The sequence below is a fragment of the Brachyistius frenatus genome, unplaced genomic scaffold, assembly GCF_029030835.1.
Source record: "Brachyistius frenatus isolate BFR_SWC_R1_liver_20210118 unplaced genomic scaffold, ASM2903083v1 Contig_514, whole genome shotgun sequence".
Lineage (NCBI taxonomy): Eukaryota > Metazoa > Chordata > Actinopteri > Embiotocidae > Brachyistius > Brachyistius frenatus.
The window spans coordinates 51442-70460 of record NW_027211113.1 but is presented as its reverse complement, the minus strand read 5'-3'; the positions used below and the strand labels follow the sequence as shown (position 1 = coordinate 70460).

Sequence of the window (19019 nt, the reverse complement as noted above, 5' to 3'; positions counted from 1 at the left end):
TAACTCTGATGTCTGAGTGAATACAGTCTGATGAACTATTCTAAAATATGATCCCATAAATAACCATCGTTGTCTCTAACCGCCTGTTTTTAAATGTAATGTTTGGACAGAAAGAGTCACATGACATCACAACTCGTTATGAACCCAGTCACAGTTTAAAGGTGGATGTAAACAGTCCACAAAGGTTCAAACGTCCAGAGAACAAACTGAAATACTGAGTGTAGAAGACACGTGGTGTTCAGGATGTAAACACACCTTCAGCTCATTCCACTGTGTAACCAACCAGCAGGTGTCGCTACAGTCACTCAGTCTGATGGAGTAATTGTCTTTATTCATGATGTAATTTCTCTGTAAATTATTTTTATAGAACAACAGTTACAGAACTTCATTTTTTCTGTGAAGAATTTTATTCTGCATGCTAACTCATACAAGGACTCCTCCCACTACAAGGTATGACGGTGTGCTTCTGCTGTGGGGTGGAGACGGTTGCCATGGTTTCACTTTTCAATTATCCTCCTTAACTAACTGGTTACACCCAGCTGGAGGACACGCGGTTCATCTATTAAAACAAGTTCCGCCCACTAACAGACTCCACTGCTGGTTCATCAGCCTCCATCCCCGACACACGTTAGTGAGGTCACGGGTTCAAGAGGTCTGTGTTACCTCAGAGGATGGACGGTCCAGTGATGCCGTCAGGATGCTGCTCTCTGATTGGACAGTGAGATCTGTTAGAGGGCGGTTCTGGTCCTCAGAGAACTGAAATTACATCCAGACTGTCTCTGGTCCTGTTTTAAACCATGTCTCCTGCAGTGCAGTGGTTGCAGTGACACTGTGTGATGATGTCATGGATGAACATGTGCTGCATGTGATGACCAACTCTCCTGCCTCTCCAGACCTATATATTTGTATTTAATGTAGACCTATATATTTTATTTAATGTAGACCTATATATTTATATTTAATGTATACCTATATATTTATATTTAAAGTAGACCTACATATTTTTATTTAATGTAGACCTATACATTTAAAGTAGACCTATATATTTAAAGTAGACCTATATATTTATATTTAATGTAGACCTATATACACTGCTCAAAAAATAAAGGGAACACTTAAACAACACATCCTAGATCTCAATGAATGAAATATTCCAGTTCAAATCTTGATTCATCACATAGTGGAATGTGTTGAGAACAAAATAACATAAGAATGATCAATGGAAATCAGAATCATTATCCATGGAGGTCTGGATTCAGAATCATACTCAAAATAAAAGTGGAAAAATCAGATCAGGGTTAACCAACTTCTGTGGAGATTCCTGAAGACAAGTCCAAATGAGTCTCAGTAGTGTGTGTGTCCTCCACGTGCCTGTATCACTCCTTACAACGCCTGGGCATGCTCCTGATGAGACCACGGATGTTCTCCTGAGGGATCTCCTCCCAGACCTGGATTAAAGCATCGGTCCACTCCCGGACAGTCTGCGATGGACGTGGCGTCGGCGGACGGAACGAGACGCGATGTCCCGGATGTGCTGGACTGGATTCAGGTCTGGGGAACGGGCGGGCCGGTCCGTAGCATCGACGCCTTCATCGTGCAGGAACTGCTGACACACTCCAGCCACACGAGGCCGAGCATTGTCCTGCATCAGAAGAACCCGGGACCCGCTGCACCAGCAGATGGTCTTCAACGGGTCTGAGGATCTCATCCCGGGACCCAATGGCAGTCAGGGTACCTCTGGCTAGCACACGGAGGGCTGCGCTGCCCTCCGAAGAAACGCCTCCCCAGACCGTCGCTGACCCGCCGCCGAACCGGTCACGCTGGAGGATGTTGCAGGCAGCAGAACGTTCTCCACTGCGTCTCCAGACTCCGTCACGTCTGTCACATGTGCTCAGTGTGAACCTGCTCTCATCCGTGAAGACCACAGGGCGCCGACGGAGAAGCTGCCGATCTTGGTGTTCTCCGGCAAAGTCCGATCGCCCCGCACGGTGTCGGGCTGTGAGCACAGACCCCACTTGTGGACGTCGGGCCCTCGTACCGCCCTCATGGAGTCTGTTTCTGACAGTTTGAGCAGAAACATGCACATTAGTGGCCTGCTGGAGGTCATTTTGTAGAGCTCTGGCAGCGCTCCTCCTGCTCCTCCTTGCACAAAGGAGCAGATAGCGGTCCCGCTGCCGGGTTGTTGTCCTCCTACGGCCCCCTCCACGTCTCCTGGTATCTCCGACTGTCTTGATAATTGCCTCATTTCCACCTGTTGTCTGTTCCACTTGTACAACAGCAGGTGAAACTGATCCATAATCAGTGTTGATCCTAACTGGACAGGTTGATTTCACAGAAGTGGGATTGATTGGAGTTACATTGAGTTGTTTAAGTGTTCCCTTTATTTTTTGCAGCAGTGTATTTATATTTAAAGTAGACATTTATATTTAATGTAGACCTATAACTTATATTTAATGTAGACCTATATATTTATATTTAATGTAGACCTATAATTTATATTTAATGTAGACCTATAATTTATATTTTATGTAGACCTATATATTTATATTTTATGTAGACCTATATATTTATATTTAATGTAGACCTATATAATTGTATTTAATGTAGACCTATAATTTCTATTTAATGTAGACCTATATATTTATATTTAATGTAGACCTACATATTAATATTTAATGTATATCTATATATTTGTATTTACTGTAGACCTATAATTTATATGTAATGTATACCTATATATTTATATTGAATGTAGACCTATAATTTATATTGAATGTAGACCTATATATTTACATTTAATGTAGACCTATATATTTATATTTTATGTAGACCTATATATTTATATTTAATGTATACCTATATAATTGCATTCAATGTAGACCTATAATTTATATTGAATGTAGACCTATATATTTATATTTAATGTAGGCCTCTATATTTATATTCAATGTAGACCTATATATTTACATTTAATGTAGACCTATATATTTATATTTAAATATAACACCAGCAGATATTAAACCACATCAGAGCCTCCTATATTATAATATATTGTTTATTTAGTGATTTTTGATAATAATCAGCTGTTGTGTGAAAGTATTGATCACATCTCTACTAGACTTTCTGTTATTGATCACGTGTTTCCTGTACGTCTCCTCTCTCTGAACAGGAGCGGGTCCGGACTGCAGCAGGGAGGAGCAGTGAGGGGGAGCAGCCCTCCTCCTCCTCCTCATCCTCAGGCTTCACCCTCAGCCGGCCGCAGCCTCCCTCAGGGAGGAGCGCCGAGGAGGACCCTCACAGCTCAGGTGAGCACCGCTGACAGGAGAAAATGTTCACCTCAGTCATAATGACACCTGAAGTTCATCTCTCTGCACTGAAAGATCCACATAAACCTGGACTGAGTCTTTCGGGTCCACAGAACCAGAACCTTCCATTCTGTCCTGTGTGCTCCAGTTAAACAGAATCTGCTCTCTCCCCTCAGAGGACCATGTGTGCCTGCTGGACTGCATGGCCTTAGACCTGCAGGAGGTGGACATCTTCGCTGCGGAGCGTCTTCCCTGTCAGCCGTGGGACAGTAAACCTGCTGATTCATCAGACCTGCTGTTCCCCTCCTACTCTGTCCGCCGCACCGGAGACAACCTGCTGAAGGACTGCTGCCGCCTCAAGCTCAAAGTGGAGCGCAACCTGGACAAGTACTGCTTCTGATCTATCTGTCAGGATCTGGTTCTGCTGACCGTCTAACATCAGCAGCACTCAACAGGAAACATGAAGCAGCACTTCAGCTCGTTTTATTAAACCTTTACATCAGAATAATTCATGTTCTGCTTTGTTTTAACCTCATAAATATCAATAATGAGGATGTTTATGGAGAGTTTTATGTGTGCAGACAGAAGGTGTGACTGTGTCTTTATATCTTAACTGTACTAATAGCTGCCTCTGTGCCCTCAGGGAGCTGAGCCACGCGGTGCCGGACATGTCCGTCCATGGCAGCCTGTCGTCGGTACACTGCTCTCTGGACGTGGAGCACTACCAGCTGATCCGAGGGCTGCTGGAGAACAACCTGGGAGAACCCGTGGAGGAGTTCCTGAGACCCTACAGCCTGCAGGACCCCAGCACATATGTAAGACACGCATGGTGATATTAACGCGTCCTGGGTGATCCGGTCCAGTCTGACAGTTCAGGTGGTGAATTACAAACCGGAAAGTTCTGTTCCACAGAGCAGGTTTTAAAAGTAAGTTGAACCTTTCCTGTATTTGAAGGTCAAACTGAAAGAAGAGCAACAGTTGATCTTCTGTCTCCACATGGTACAAACATACATGTGGAAGGAGTCACGGTTCCTCTGAGAGCTGCTCTGATTCTCTCCGTTACGTGATGTATGTTCATGTGCATGCAGAGCGGGGGGGGAGGAGAGGGTTGTGATCCCAGCTATTGGACACATGTTACTGCAGTGATGAACAGACATCATGTATTTGTCATGTTTAAAACGTGTGTGATCAGTGTGTTCGTGGTGTTCAGTCTCAGATGTCTCTGCAGACCGTGCTGAGTGGAGACGTCTACACCACGTTGTCCTTCCTGGTGGACATGATGGACGTCAGTCTGGAGCTCCTGGACAGCTCCAAACCCTCCGAGGACAAACAGTCGTTAGCACGGTGAGACTCGTCTTACTCCTTCCAGAACCAGGAAGATCGGCTCAAAACCATGTCCACAGTGAAGGCAACACAGGACGTTTCATCTTTACTTGTCTCTCAGGTTTGACTTCATGAAGTCCAAGCTGCTCTTTGAGAGTTTCTCCAACGGGTCCAAGTCCATCAACCTGGTGTCTCACTCCCTGCTGGCGCACGACACCCGGTCCAGTGGGAGGAAGAAGATGAAGAAGACCAGAACAGCTGGTGGAGCGCGGTGCAACGTGTTCGACTGCATCCTGCAGCCCTCCAAAACCGGCTCCAACCGGGCCTCTCTGCAGCTGGAGCTGCACTACAGGTAAGACTGGGAGACCTTCAGAACCAGGGAGATGGTCCAGAACAACCTTCAGAACCAGGGAGATGGTCCAGAACAACCTTTAGAACCAGGGAGATGGTGCACAACAACCTTTAGAACCAGAGAGATGGTCCACAACAACTTTTAGAACCAGGGAGATGGTCCAGAACAACCTTTAAAACCAGGAGAAGGTCCAGAACAACCTTTAGAACCAGGAGAAGGTGCAGAACAACCTTCAGAACCAGGGAGATGGTCCAGAACAACCTTCAGAACCAGGGAGATGGTCCAGAACAACCTTTAGAACCAGGAGAAGGTCCAGAACAACCTTCGGAACCAGGGAGATGGTCCAGAACAACCTTCAGAACCAGGGAGATGGTCCAGAACAACCTTTAGAACCAGGGAGATGGATCCAGAACAACCTTCGGAACCAGGGAGATGGTCCAGAACAACCTTTAGAACCAGGAGAAGGTGCAGAACAACCTTCAGAACCAGGAGAATGTCCAGAACAATCTTCAGAACCAGGAGAAATTCCAGAACAACCTTCAGAATCAGGGAGAAGGTGCAGAACAACCTTCAGAACCAGGAAGATGGTCCAGAACAACCGTCAGAACCAGGAAGATGTTCCAGAACAACCTTTAGAACCAGGGAGATGGATCCAGAACAACCTTCGGAAGCAGGGAGATGGTCCAGAACAACCTTTAGAACCAGGGAGATGGTCCACAACAACCTTTAAAAGTAGGAGATGGTCCAGAACAACCTTTAGAACCAGGAGAAGGTGCAGAACAACCGTCAGAACCAGGAGAAGGTCTAGAACAACATTCAGAACCAGGAGAAATTCCAGAACAACCTTCAGAACCAGGGAGATGGTCCAGAACAACCTTTAGAACCAGGGAGATGGTGCACAATAACCTTTAGAACCAGGGAAATGGTCCAGAACAACCTTTAGAACCAGAGAGATGGTCCACAACAACTTGTAGAACCAGGGAGATGGTCCAGAACAACCTTTAAAACCAGGAGATGGTCCAGAACAACCTTTAAAACCAGGAGAAGGTGCAGAACAACCTTCAGAACCAGGAGATGGTCCAGAACAACCTTTAGAACCAGTGAGATGGTCCAGAACAACCTTTAAAACCAGCACAAGGTCCAGAACAACCTTTAGAACCAGGGGAAGGTCCAGAACAGCCTTCACAACCACCAAATGGTCCAGGACAACCTTTAGAACCAGGGAGAACCAGAGATAAGGTGCAGAAACACTGTCAGAACCAGGGAGAAATTCCAGAACAACCGTCAGAACCAGGGAGAAGGTCCATAAACAGTCAGAACCAGGGAGAAGGTGCAGAACAACCGTCAGTACCAGGGAGAAGGTGCAGAACAACCATCAGTACCAGGGAGAAGGTGCAGAACAACCGTCAGAACCAGGGAGAAGGTGCAGAACAACCGTCAGAACCAGTGAGAAGGTCAAGAATGACTTTCAGAACCAGGGAGAAAGTCCAGACGTAGGAACAACAGAAGTTTTAGAGAGTTGGTTCCATGAGTTCTATTCCTCCCTTCCACAGATCCACTCGGGACTCCTCCTGCTTCACGGTTGTCCTCAACAACCTCAGGGTCTTCCTCATCTTCGACTGGCTCCAGCTGGTCCGGGACTTCCTGCGGGTTCCACCTGAGAGGCCTTCCAGTGGTACCAAGCCCCGTCAGCGCTGGCCCAGTAGCACCAGCACAGACTCCAGCACCGGTACCATAGCTAACATCACCGGGGCCGTCATGCCAAAGACAGTGAAGAGTGGGGTGGTCACCAAGAGGTCTACGGTACCGGTGATCCAGGACCACTGCCTGGAGGTCAAGATTAACGTCACAGGTGAGACCCAGAAGATCAGGGAGGATGAAACACTCTGTGGTTCTGGATGTAAACATAGATATAGATACATAAATACAAACATACACGATAATGTTAATACCTCAGAAGACCCACCTGTCATCCCCCTAGCAACACTACACCTCCTTAGCAACCACACTGTGGGACATGTTGGACGGATCACATGGTAGAGCAGGTTGTCCACTGCAGGTTTACTTCTTTTGAACATGAACTGTAATGTGACCAAATTCAATGTTTTCTCCTGCTGGATTTAAAATGACACCGGTCCTGTTCAAAAGGATGTATCAGTGTGGAGGACACATGGTTCTTGGTTTGAATCCCAGAATGGAAAATCTGTCTGAGTATCTTGGTAAGTTAATCTTTTAATGGTTGTTTGGTTTTCAGGTACAGAGTTTGTGGTGGTGGAGGACTCATCCTGTCTGGATACCAACGCCATCATCCTGAAAGGAACCACCGTCCTCACCTACAAACCCCGTCTGCTGGACCGACCCTTCTCTGGCAGTCTGGCAGGGATCGAGGTGACTCCTCCCACTCTCACTGTCACCTTTTATATACTGGTGACACCATTTATATATTGAGGACACCGTTTATATACTGATGACACCCTTTATATGCTGAAGACTGTTTATATACTGATGACACTGTTTATATACTGATGACACGTTTATATACTGATGACTTTTTATATACTGATGACACATTTATATACTGATGACACCGTTTATATGCTGATGACACGTTTATCTACTGATGACTGTTTATATACTGATGACACCGTTTATATACTGATGATTGTTTATATACTGATGACACCATTTATATGCTGATGACACGTTTATATACTGATTACTTTTTATATACTGATGACACCGTTTATATACTGATGACACGTTTATATACTGATGACACCGTTTATATACTGATGACACGTTTATATACTGATGACACCGTTTATATACTGATGACACCATTTATATACTGAGGACACCGTTTATATACTGATGACACCCTTTATATGCTGAAGACTGTTTATATGCCGATGACTGTTTATATACTGATAACACTGTTTATATACTGATGACACCGTTTATATGCTGATGACTTTATATACTGATGACACGTTTATATACTGATGACTTTTTATATATTGATGACACATTTATATACTGATGACACTTTTATATACTGATGACATGTTTATATACTGATGACACGGTATATATACTGATGATGCGTATATACACTGATGACCGTTTATATGCTGACGACACTGTTTATATGCTGATGACTTTTTTATATACTGATGACACCTTTTATATATATAGTGACACCATTTACATACTGATGACTGTTTATATATTGAATTGACCATTTATATACTGATGACACGTTTATATACTAATGACATGACTGGGGGTGCAGATTATTATATTATGAAGAGACTGTTATTAATATGCTGTACTGATGTCCTTCTACTGCTGTTGTCACTGCAGTACCTACCTGTACTCTAACTGACAGCAATATTATTGTTAACTACCAGTACTCCTCTATCTACTACCACTGCTCCTATACCTACTACCACTACTCCTCTATCTACTAGCACTGCTCCTTTATCTACTACCATCCTCCTCCTTCCTCCAGGTGTTCTTCTGTTAGTGCTTTACTGACCTACCTGTCCCCTCCAGGTGTTCTCCTGTCGGCTGGGCAGTGAGCAGGAGACGGCACTGTCCATCATCGACCCGGTCAATATTCAGGTGGAGCTGTGTGGGAGCCCCACGTACCAGAGCAGCTCAGGTCTGCTGGATGCCTTCAACGTGGAGGACATCCCCCCGCTGCTGGAGGTCAGGAGTTAGCAACAAGCTAACAGGAAACAAGCAACGTGTTACTGTGGGGGTGCAGTGGTTAGCACTGCGGTTAGCACTATCTGGTGTAAAAACTGATGTCATCATGTGATATGATCCTGTGATGTCATGTCAGATGATCCCATGATGTCCTCTTGATGTGATCCTGTGATGTCATCATGTGATGTGATCATGTGTTTGATCATGTGATATGGTCCTGTGATGTCATCATGTGATATGATCCTGTGATTTTATCCTGTGATGTCATCATGTGATATGATATAGGGATGTCATCATGTGATATGATCCTGTGACGTCATTGTGTGATATGATCATGTGATGTCATCATGTGATGTCATCGTGTGATGTCATGTGATATGATCATGTGATGTCATCATGTGATGTCGTGATATGATCATGTGATGTCATCATGTGATGTCGTGTGATGTCGTGATATGATCATGTGATGTCATCATGTGATGTCATGTGATGGGATCCTGTGATGTCATCCTGTGATATGATGACCCTCATTATTTACTGCTGGTGAGACTCCATGAACTGATGATGGCTCTTTGACTGGATGTGATTCTTTAACAGATTCAGTTTCCTGCTCTCGACATCCGTCTGTCCTACAACGACATCCAGCTCTTCCTGGCAATCACCAAGTCTGTTCCTACTGCCAGCTCTCACCGCCCCCCCCCCTCTGCCACAACCCCCCCACCCACCACAGACGTTCCTCCCAAAGACAGCTTCAGGCAGAAGACAGAGGCCCTCATCGGTGAGTAAAGACCTGAGTGATGTTGAAGGACTAAACTCTTCCATTTAAATCTGTTTGTTAGTATCAGTGTTTATGAAATGTCATTGAGTTCATTCTTTATTTACACTGATGACACACTGGTGATAAACCCCTTATTACACTGGTGATAAACCGCTTCTTACACTGGTGATAAACCCCTTCTTACACTGGTGATAAACATCTTCTTACACTGGTGATAAACCGCTTCTTACACTGGTGATAAACCACTTCTTACACTGGTGATAAATATCTTTTTACACTGGTGATAAACCCATTCTTACACTGGTGATAAACCGCTTCTTACACTGGTGATAAACCCCTTCTTACACTGGTGATAAACCCCTTCTTACACTGGTGATACACATCTTCTGACACTGGTGATGAACATCTTCTTACACTGGTGATAAACATCTTCTTACACTGGTGTTAAACCGCTTCTTACACTGGTGATAAACATCTTCTTACACTGGTGATAAACCGCTTCTTACACTGGTGATAAACATCTTCTTACACTGGTGATAAACCGCTTCTTACACTGGTGATAAACATCTTCTTACACTGGTGATAAACCCCTTCTTACACTGGTGATAAACCCTTTCTTACACTGGTGATAAACCTCTTCTTACACTGGTGATAAACCACTTCTTACACTGGTGATAAACATCTTCTTACACTGGTGATAAACATCATCTTACACTGGTGATAAACATCTTCTTACACTGGTGATAAACATCATCTTACACTGGTGATAAACATCATCTTACACTGGTGATAAACATCTTCTTACACTGGTGATAAACATCTTCTTACACTGGTGTTAAACCGCTTCTTACACTGGTGATAAACATCTTCTTACACTGGTGATAAACCGCTTCTTACACTGGTGATAAACATCTTCTTACACTGGTGATAAACCGCTTCTTACACTGGTGATAAACATCTTCTTACACTGGTGATAAACCCCTTCTTACACTGGTGATAAACCCTTTCTTACACTGGTGATAAACCTCTTCTTACACTGGTGATAAACCACTTCTTACACTGGTGATAAACATCTTCTTACACTGGTGATAAACATCATCTTACACTGGTGATAAACATCTTCTTACACTGGTGATAAACATCATCTTACACTGGTGATAAACATCATCTTACACTGGTGATAAACATCTTACACTGGTGATAAACATCTTCTTACACTGGTGATAAACATCTTACACTGGTGATAAACATCATCTTACACTGGTGATAAACCCCTTCTTACACTGGTGATAAACCCCTTCTTACACTGGTGATAAACATCTTCTTACACTGGTAATAAACCGCTTCTTACACTGGTGATAAACCACTTCTTATTACTGGTGATAAACCGCTTCATACACTGGTGATAAACCGCTTCTTACACTGGTGATAAACCACTTCTTATTACTGGTGATAAACCGCTTCTTACACTGGTGATAAACCGCTTCTTATTACTGGTGATAAACCGCTTCTTACACTGGTGATAAACCGCTTCTTATTACTGGTGATAAACCGCTTCTTACACTGGTGATAAACCGCTTCTTATTACTGGTGATAAACCGCTTCTTACACTGGTGATAAACCGCTTCTTATTACTGGTGATAAACCGCTTCTTACACTGGTGATAAACCGCTTCTTACACTGGTGATAAACCGCTTCTTATTACTGGTGACTGGTGATAAACCCCTTCTTACACTGGTGATAAACATCTTCTTACACTGGTGATAAACCGCTTCTTATTACTGGTGATAAACCCCTATAAACACTGGTGATAAACCGTTTCTTACACTGGTGATAAACCGCTTCTTATTACTGGTGATAAACCGCTTCTTATTACTGGTGATAAACCGCTTCTTACACTGGTGATAAACCGCTTCTTATTACTGGTGATAAACCGCTTCTTACACTGGTGATAAACCGCTTCTTATTACTGGTGATAAACCGCTTCTTACACTGGTGATAAACCGCTTCTTATTACTGGTGATAAACCGCTTCTTACACTGGTGATAAACCGCTTCTTATTACTGGTGATAAACCGCTTCTTACACTGGTGATAAACCGCTTCTTATTACTGGTGATAAACCGCTTCTTACACTGGTGATAAACCGCTTCTTACACTGGTGATAAACCGCTTCTTACACTGGTGATAAACCGCTTCTTACACTGGTGATAAACCGCTTCTTACACTGGTGATAAACCGCTTCTTACACTGGTGATAAACCGCTCTTTATATTCATGGTGATAAACCGCTTCTGCATTACTGGTGATGGTGATACAAACTCTTTATATTCAGATTTAAAACATGACTAATTAGTATTTGTATTTATTTATGTTTTAATTAGCTTCTAATCAGCCAGTCACATCTTTTAAAATGATGTCTCCTAGCAACAGGGTGTACCCCATCCCCTCATTGAGAGAAGGTTTCTGTCCTTCTTCAATCTCATGAGTCTAAAAGTTAGAATCTCTAAATAGGACTCCAGATCCAGATATATTAAAGATCTCGCAGAGCTTCACACCATGTCGGTGTATAGTGGGAGGAGTCACAGAAACAGCTGCTGGTTGTCATCAGGATGGAGAAGGTAAGTTTGGACTGCACCGACCCAGTCGGACTCTCCTCCTGATGATCGGGATGACCAACAGTTGCCATGGTGATCTCAGCAGAGGATTTTTATCTACTTCATGATGATGATGTTCAAGCAGATGTATAAAAAGTACTTAATAGAGCTCCTCATGAGGTCATGTGATGTCTCCACAGAGGGTCAGCTGACTCATCTACAGGACCTGGGTTTCAGAAAGGAGGACTGTAAGAGAGCCCTGATGCACTGTAAAGGTGAGAGACCCCGCCCACTGTCCTCCTCACCTTGGAGCCAGGAAGTAGAACTCACTGTAACATGTTTTATTGATCCCTGTGAGACATTTCATCACATGTCACTTGCTAATATTACACTCACAAATCATCGTTGTCTCGTCTCACTTCCTGGTTGGTGAAGTGTTCCTACTGCTGGAAGCTGTTTGTCTACAGTCATTAAACCAGGAGAAGAAGAGTCATTAGTGTCAGGTGTGTTCAGGAAAAGGTTGTTCTTCTCTCTGAAGTTGAGGAAGTAGTGAAGAAGTTAGGCTCCTCCTCCTCATCACACAGGAAGCTCACCTGGTGCACGAGGTGCTGCACGGAAGCAGTAGAGGAGAGAGACATCCCTGGACAGGTGAGGAATGAACCTGTAGAGACCTGCTGGACACCTGTTCAGAGGCTCCTCCCCCTGCAGCCTCTCTGTCTGACGCCCCCTGGTGGTGGCAGCAGAGTGCCGGCAGCATGTTGTGAGGTACAGGTAACTTCCTGGACACCTGTGTAAAAGACGGACCCTATGTGTCTCAGGTCAGCTGGACCAGGCGGCCACCTGGCTGCTGGAGAACGCTGACAACATGGCGGGTCGTTCCAGAACCAGAGCGGACTCGGGCAGCACCAGCCACTCAGCCCCTCTGTCGGGGGTGGAGCTAAAGGCCGACAGCGTCTGCATCTGTTTCATCGATGACTGTCTGGACTGTGACATCCCGCTGGCAGAGATCACCTTCTCCAGTAAGACTCCTCCCTCTGTCCTGTCCCACTGTCCTGTCCCTCTGTACTGTCCCTCTGTCCTGTCCCTTTGTCCTGTCTTGGTACCAGAGTTCAGCAGCGAGTGATGTGTGTGTTCTTTGTTTCAGGACTTTATGTTCTGCAGCGCATCGGATCGACTCAGGAAGGAAACACCAGCTTCACTCTATCAGGAGACTATTACAACAGAGAGCTGTCAGGTGGGCACATGTCTGTCTCTCTGTCTGTCTGTCTCTGTCTGTTTGTCTCTGTCTGGCTGTCTGTTTGTCTCTGTCTGGCTGTCTCTCTAGTTGTGTCTCCGTCTCTCTGTCTGTCTCTATCTGGCTGTCTCTGTCTGTTTGTCTCTGTCTGTCTGTCTCTCTCTGTCTTTCTGTCTCTGTCTCTGTCTGTTTGTCTCTGTCTGTCTCTCTCTGTCTTTCTGTCTCTCTGTATCTCTGTCTGTCTCTGTTTCTTTTTGTCTGTCTGTCTGTCTGTCTGTCTGTCTCTGCCTCTGTCTGTCTGTCTCTCTGTCTGTCTGTCTCTGTCTATCTGTCTCTCTCTGTCTGTCTGTTTGTCTCTCTCTGTCTTTCTCTGTCTGCCTGTCTATCTGTCTCTGTCTGTTTGTCTGTCTCTGTCTGTCTCTGCCTCTCTCTCTGTCTGTCTGTTTCTCTCTCTCTGTCTTTCGCTCTGTTTCTGTCTGTCTGTCTGTCTGTCTGTCTGTCCCTCACACTGTCTGTCTTTGTCTGTCTCTCTGTCTCTCTCTGTCTGTCTTTGTCTGTCTGTCTGTCTCTCCGTCTCTCTCTGTCTGTCTGTCTGTCTGTCTATCTGTCTCTCTGTCACACACTCACACACACACTCACTCTGACCCGTGTCCTGGTTCTGCAGGCTGGGAGCCCGTCATCGAGCCGTGGACCTGCTTCCTGTCGTGGCAGCAGCAGGCTGCAGGTCGTCTCCACCCTCCTCGTCTGAAGATGGCGGTTCGAGCGAAGCAGAGACTGGACCTGAACATCACCTCGGTCCTGCTGGGTGAGTAGGGGAGGACGTGAACAGGTTCAGTTGGACCAGTCAGAACCACTTCTTTAATCATGAACACGACCCGGCTCCTACAGAACAGTACAACACCACCAAGAGTTCCTGGATCGCTGACTACTGTAAGGAGGAGGACCAGACGGCTCAGTCCTCACCTCACCTGTCCTGGATCGGATCCTCCGTGGACCCCCCTACCTTCAGTCAGAGTGAGTCCACACACTGATCAGAACCGTCTGTAGAACCCTGAACACCTGATGAACACCTGACACACCATCACTGCAAGACTGAGATCAGACCCGGTCCTGGTCCTGGTCCTGGTCCAAGTCCTGGTCCAGGTCCAGGTCCTGGTCCCGGTCCAGGTCCTGGTCCCTGAGGAGAGGACTGAGTGTGTGAAGTGTTTGTTTTCAGATGACTTGAATGCAGCATGAAGTGAAGTGTATGTGAGGATGATGACCTCTGACCTCTTGTGTCTGTCCTGTAACTGTCTCTGCTGCCAGGTCCTCTGTCTCACCTTAGAACTAGAAGCTCAGCCAGCCTGACCTGCCTCGAGCAGCACAGTCTGTCCTCAGGTACCGTCCTAAGTCCTCAGTCCAGACCCACGCTGTGTCCTCGCTCTCATCCAGCCATCATCCGTCCCCGGGGACGGTAGGGAGGACATCACGTCCTCAGACAGTGTAGGAGGGACGTCAGAGTCCCGGTGGGGGACAGACAGTGTAGTTAATGGAGCTTCACTGAGGAGAGAAGAAACAGAACTGATAAACAACTAAATAACGTTCATAAATGGACCTCAGATGTCTCTTTAACACAGTTGTTATTAGGGCCCGAGCATCGGTGCGAAAGCCCTATTGTATTTCGTAAAAATGTTCTTCTCTTTCTTCTCCTTACGTAAAGTGATTTTCCTTTCCAGAGGCTTTATCATATTCAAAAACTCATGAAAGTGGATACACATATGTCTCCCGGCGAAAAATTTCGTATTCTATTGAAGTCGCGAATGGCTCGAGAGCGCCCCCTAAAGAGATGCCCCGGCGACCACATTTACCTAAATTCATGAAATCCGGTGGACACGTGTATCACACCGAGACTCACAAAAAAGTTACATTGCACCGTTACATCAACTCGACAGGAAGTCCACCATTTTGAATATAGTCGCTATTTTGGCCGATTTTGACACGTACTTTGTCGAACTCCTCCGAGGGATTTTGTCCGACCGACTTGAATTTAGGTTCTATGGATAGAAAACATGTTTGGGATTAAAAGTTATCAAAATAATTCGTTTTCATTGATGTGTGTGCCCGTGAGAGGCGGCCATCAAGAGCGTCTCGCCATGAAACTACGTGTTGCTTTAAATCTTATGTACATGGACCGACCTTCTCCAAACATCACAGGTATGATAACAGCCCCGTCCTGAAGACCCCTGTGGGGTAATATTCACTCATAGTCATAGCGCCCCCTGTTGGCCACTGGAAATGACACTTTTCATACTTTCACATTCTACGTCAAGCTGGTTGATCCCATGAACCTAAAGTCGGGTCACAATAACCTAAACATGTAGTTGATGATATATTGAGACATTCGTTCGACTTTGTCAATGGGCGTCGCCGTGACGATGCGGCAACGTTGGATGTCTCGCCGTGACACAGGAAGTTGATGTTTAAGGTCAAAGGATGCTTGAAACCTCACGAAACGTGTCACATACATCCGGCGTGGTGAGACGATGCATCTGATGTGTTTTGCGAGTGGGCATGGCTAAACGGCTCGCCAGCGTCCCCTGCTGGAGACAGGAAACGAGACAAAAATAGCAACTTTAAGCGGGGATGCGCGGCCCCTCGCGCACCGCACTTCGGGGAGTCGGCCCGTGGGAGTGTGAGGGCCCGTACATCACTGCTTCCAGTTTTAATTATTATTATATCCTCTCAACTGTCTTTGTCCTCCACCTCATTGTCTCTGTTGTCAATATACCTGTTCCTCCTCCTCCTCATCCTTCTGTCTCCTTCTCCTGAGCAGCATGTTTAGTGTGTTTGTTCACTGCATGGCCTGCAGCTGATTTCAGTTAAACTTTATTGTGTTCTCCAATGATGATCGTAGACTGTTGTGATAATGAAGCAGACTGATGTATGATTGCACACTACTATACTACACTATACTACTAGACTACTATACTACACTCTTCTACTACACTATACTACTACTCTATACTACTACACTACTATACTACACTCTTCTACTACACTATACTACTATATACTACTACTATATACTGCTCGACTACTATACTACACTATACTACTACACTATACTACAACACTACTATACTACTCTATACTACTACAGTACTATACTACTCTATACTACTACTCTATACTACTAGACTACCATACTACACTATACTACTACTACACTACTATACTATTACACTGCTATACTACTACACTGAACTACTACTTTATACTACTATACTATACTACACTATACTACTATAATACACTACTACACTATACTACACTACTTTACTGTAATACAGACGTGGTCCTGGTCCACCTGGCCCTGGTCCTGGTCCTGCTGTCGGTTGAGTTTGTCCATCAGTTGAAGGGTTGTTTGAATCACAGCAGTCTGCTCACATCAGTTTTTGATCACTGAGGTTCACTCCTGTTCAGAGGACGATGAAGGATTGTGAATGCACCTTTGCTTTGGCTGCTTTACATCACTCCTCAGTTAGAACTCCCATCCTGTCTCTGACTGACTTCGTCCCTGTCCCAGCAGACGTGAAGCTGTCCAAGAGGAGGCAGCCCTTCGTGCCGTACGCTCTCCGTAACCACACAGGATGCACCATGTGGTTCGCCACTCTGACCACGACGCCCACCAGGTAGGTGCAGCCATGCCCACCTCCATCGGTCCAGTGTGGAGGAACATGTGTAGTCCAGACTGTAAGATGTAAAACAGAATCAGGAAGCACCACCTGCTGTGGAGAGTCCAAGGCTCCATTGGAGCATCGGGGACGGTTCAGTTCACAACAAACATCAATTTACAAACGTCAGTTTACAATCGTCAGTTTACAAACATCAGTTCACAACAAACGTCAGTTCACAACAAACATCATTTCACAAACATCAGTTCACAACAAACATCAGTTTACAAACGTCACTTCACAACAAACTTCAGTTTACAAACATCAGTTCACAAAAAACATCAGTTTACAACAAACATCAGTTTACAAACATCACTTCACAACAAACATGTTTACAAACATCAGTTTACAAACATCAGTTTACAACAAACATCAGTTCACAACAAACATCAGTTTACTAACATCACTTCACAACAACATCAGTTCACAAACATCAGTTTACAACAAACATCAGTTTACAACACACATAAGTTTACAACCTTCAGTTCACAACAAACATCAGTTTACAAACATCACTTCTCAACAAATGTCAGTTTACAACAAACATCAGTTCACAAACATCAGTTCACAAACATCAGTTCACAACAAACATCAGTTTACAACAAACATCAGCTTACAAACATCACTTCACAACAAACATCAGTTTACAACAAACATCAGTCTACAAACATGAGTTTACAAACGTCAGTTCACAACAAACATCAGTTTACAACAAATACCAGTTTACAACAAACATCAGTTCACAAATATCACTTCACAAACATCAGTTCACAACAAACATCAGATTTTACAAACATCAGTTCTCCTTTGTTCTCCTGTGAAGACGCTGCACGACGGATCCAGACTGTCCATTGGCCGGTTCTGGTCCTCGGGCCGTGTTTTGACCCTTTGTGGTTTAGAGACTGATGTCAGAATGATGTCTTCACACGTTCCCCACAGGGTGGCGCTGTCTCATAGCAGCAGTGCAGACTCCATCTCAGAGGTCCACGGTCCCGGCGCTGATGACACCCACAGTGTGGTCCAGTGGAGGGAGGTCCTGCCCGGCGAGGAGATCCCCTTTGAGTTTGAGGCCCGGGAGAAACTCCGGCACCGGTACCGTTCTGACTCTTGTCCATGATTCTGAACCATGACTCTGTTTCCTCATCATGTATGATGTGTCCGTGTCCCTTGGTGTCGCCCTCAGACACACACATGAGCTGAAGCTGCACCAGCTGCTGGTCCGGGTCTGTGGCTGGGAGCAGGTCAAGCCGGTGTCGGTGGACAAAGTGGGCGTGTTTTTCCGTTACGCCGCTCCTGACAGGAACAACTCATCCAACACGGTGAGGACGCCTCTGACCTCCACTCATGACGGGGACATTCAGGTTGTCTTTGACGTCTCACGTCTTCTGTCCCGTTCTGTCGGCAGGTCGGCAGCCCCATCAGCAGGACCAACATCATCCACCCTCATGTTTACGTGAGTCTTCTTTCTACATCTACTGCAGGACACCACACATGTGGACACCTGTCCTTAGCTGTCCCTCTGGTTGTCCCCTCTGAGACTCTGTCCCTCTGGTTGTCCCCTCTAAGACTATGAGGGTTACTGCGACCTGTCAACCACTAATATTTTATAAACCTTTGAACAGTGATGGTGAATCACTGCATCACCAGGACACCACTGACTGTTCAACTTCACTGACGATGTAATAAATAAATAAATAAATCCCTAATCCACACAGACTGTTTATAAAACTATATAAAACACAAACGGTTTACAAAAGAGTTCGTAGCTTCAGGTCTGTAAAATGGTTCCGATGCAGAAGTGTCTTCAGCTGCAATACCAGCGAGTGCCACTAGAGGTCGGCTCCAAAAAGCCTCCGGCTCCATAGACTCCCATTCAACTTCTCTCATCAAATCCAAAGTGAATAAAATGTGTCCATCAGTTATCTCGGTGTTGTTAGCTAAAGTCACTCCTTCTTATTAGTTTTCTGGAGGTCCATCTGAAAATAATCCCTCATTCATCAGAAAAGAAG

General features: G+C 45.1%; 1 protein-coding gene across 1 annotated transcript in view; it reads left to right on the top strand.

Moving 5' to 3' along the window:
• The window catches only part of vps13d (vacuolar protein sorting 13 homolog D), a 62648-nt gene that overhangs the window by 23324 nt on the left and 20305 nt on the right, over nt 1-19019 (top strand). The window contains 19 exon segments of the mRNA XM_069688014.1: nt 3170-3305; nt 3482-3692; nt 3949-4120; nt 4534-4649; nt 4750-4980; nt 6534-6832; nt 7235-7368; nt 8536-8691; nt 9289-9469; nt 12264-12338; nt 12882-13082; nt 13208-13297; nt 13962-14102; nt 14186-14311; nt 14603-14674; nt 16866-16968; nt 17950-18102; nt 18194-18329; nt 18416-18463. Coding sequence (XP_069544115.1) covers nt 3170-3305; nt 3482-3692; nt 3949-4120; nt 4534-4649; nt 4750-4980; nt 6534-6832; nt 7235-7368; nt 8536-8691; nt 9289-9469; nt 12264-12338; nt 12882-13082; nt 13208-13297; nt 13962-14102; nt 14186-14311; nt 14603-14674; nt 16866-16968; nt 17950-18102; nt 18194-18329; nt 18416-18463 — 2781 coding nt within the window.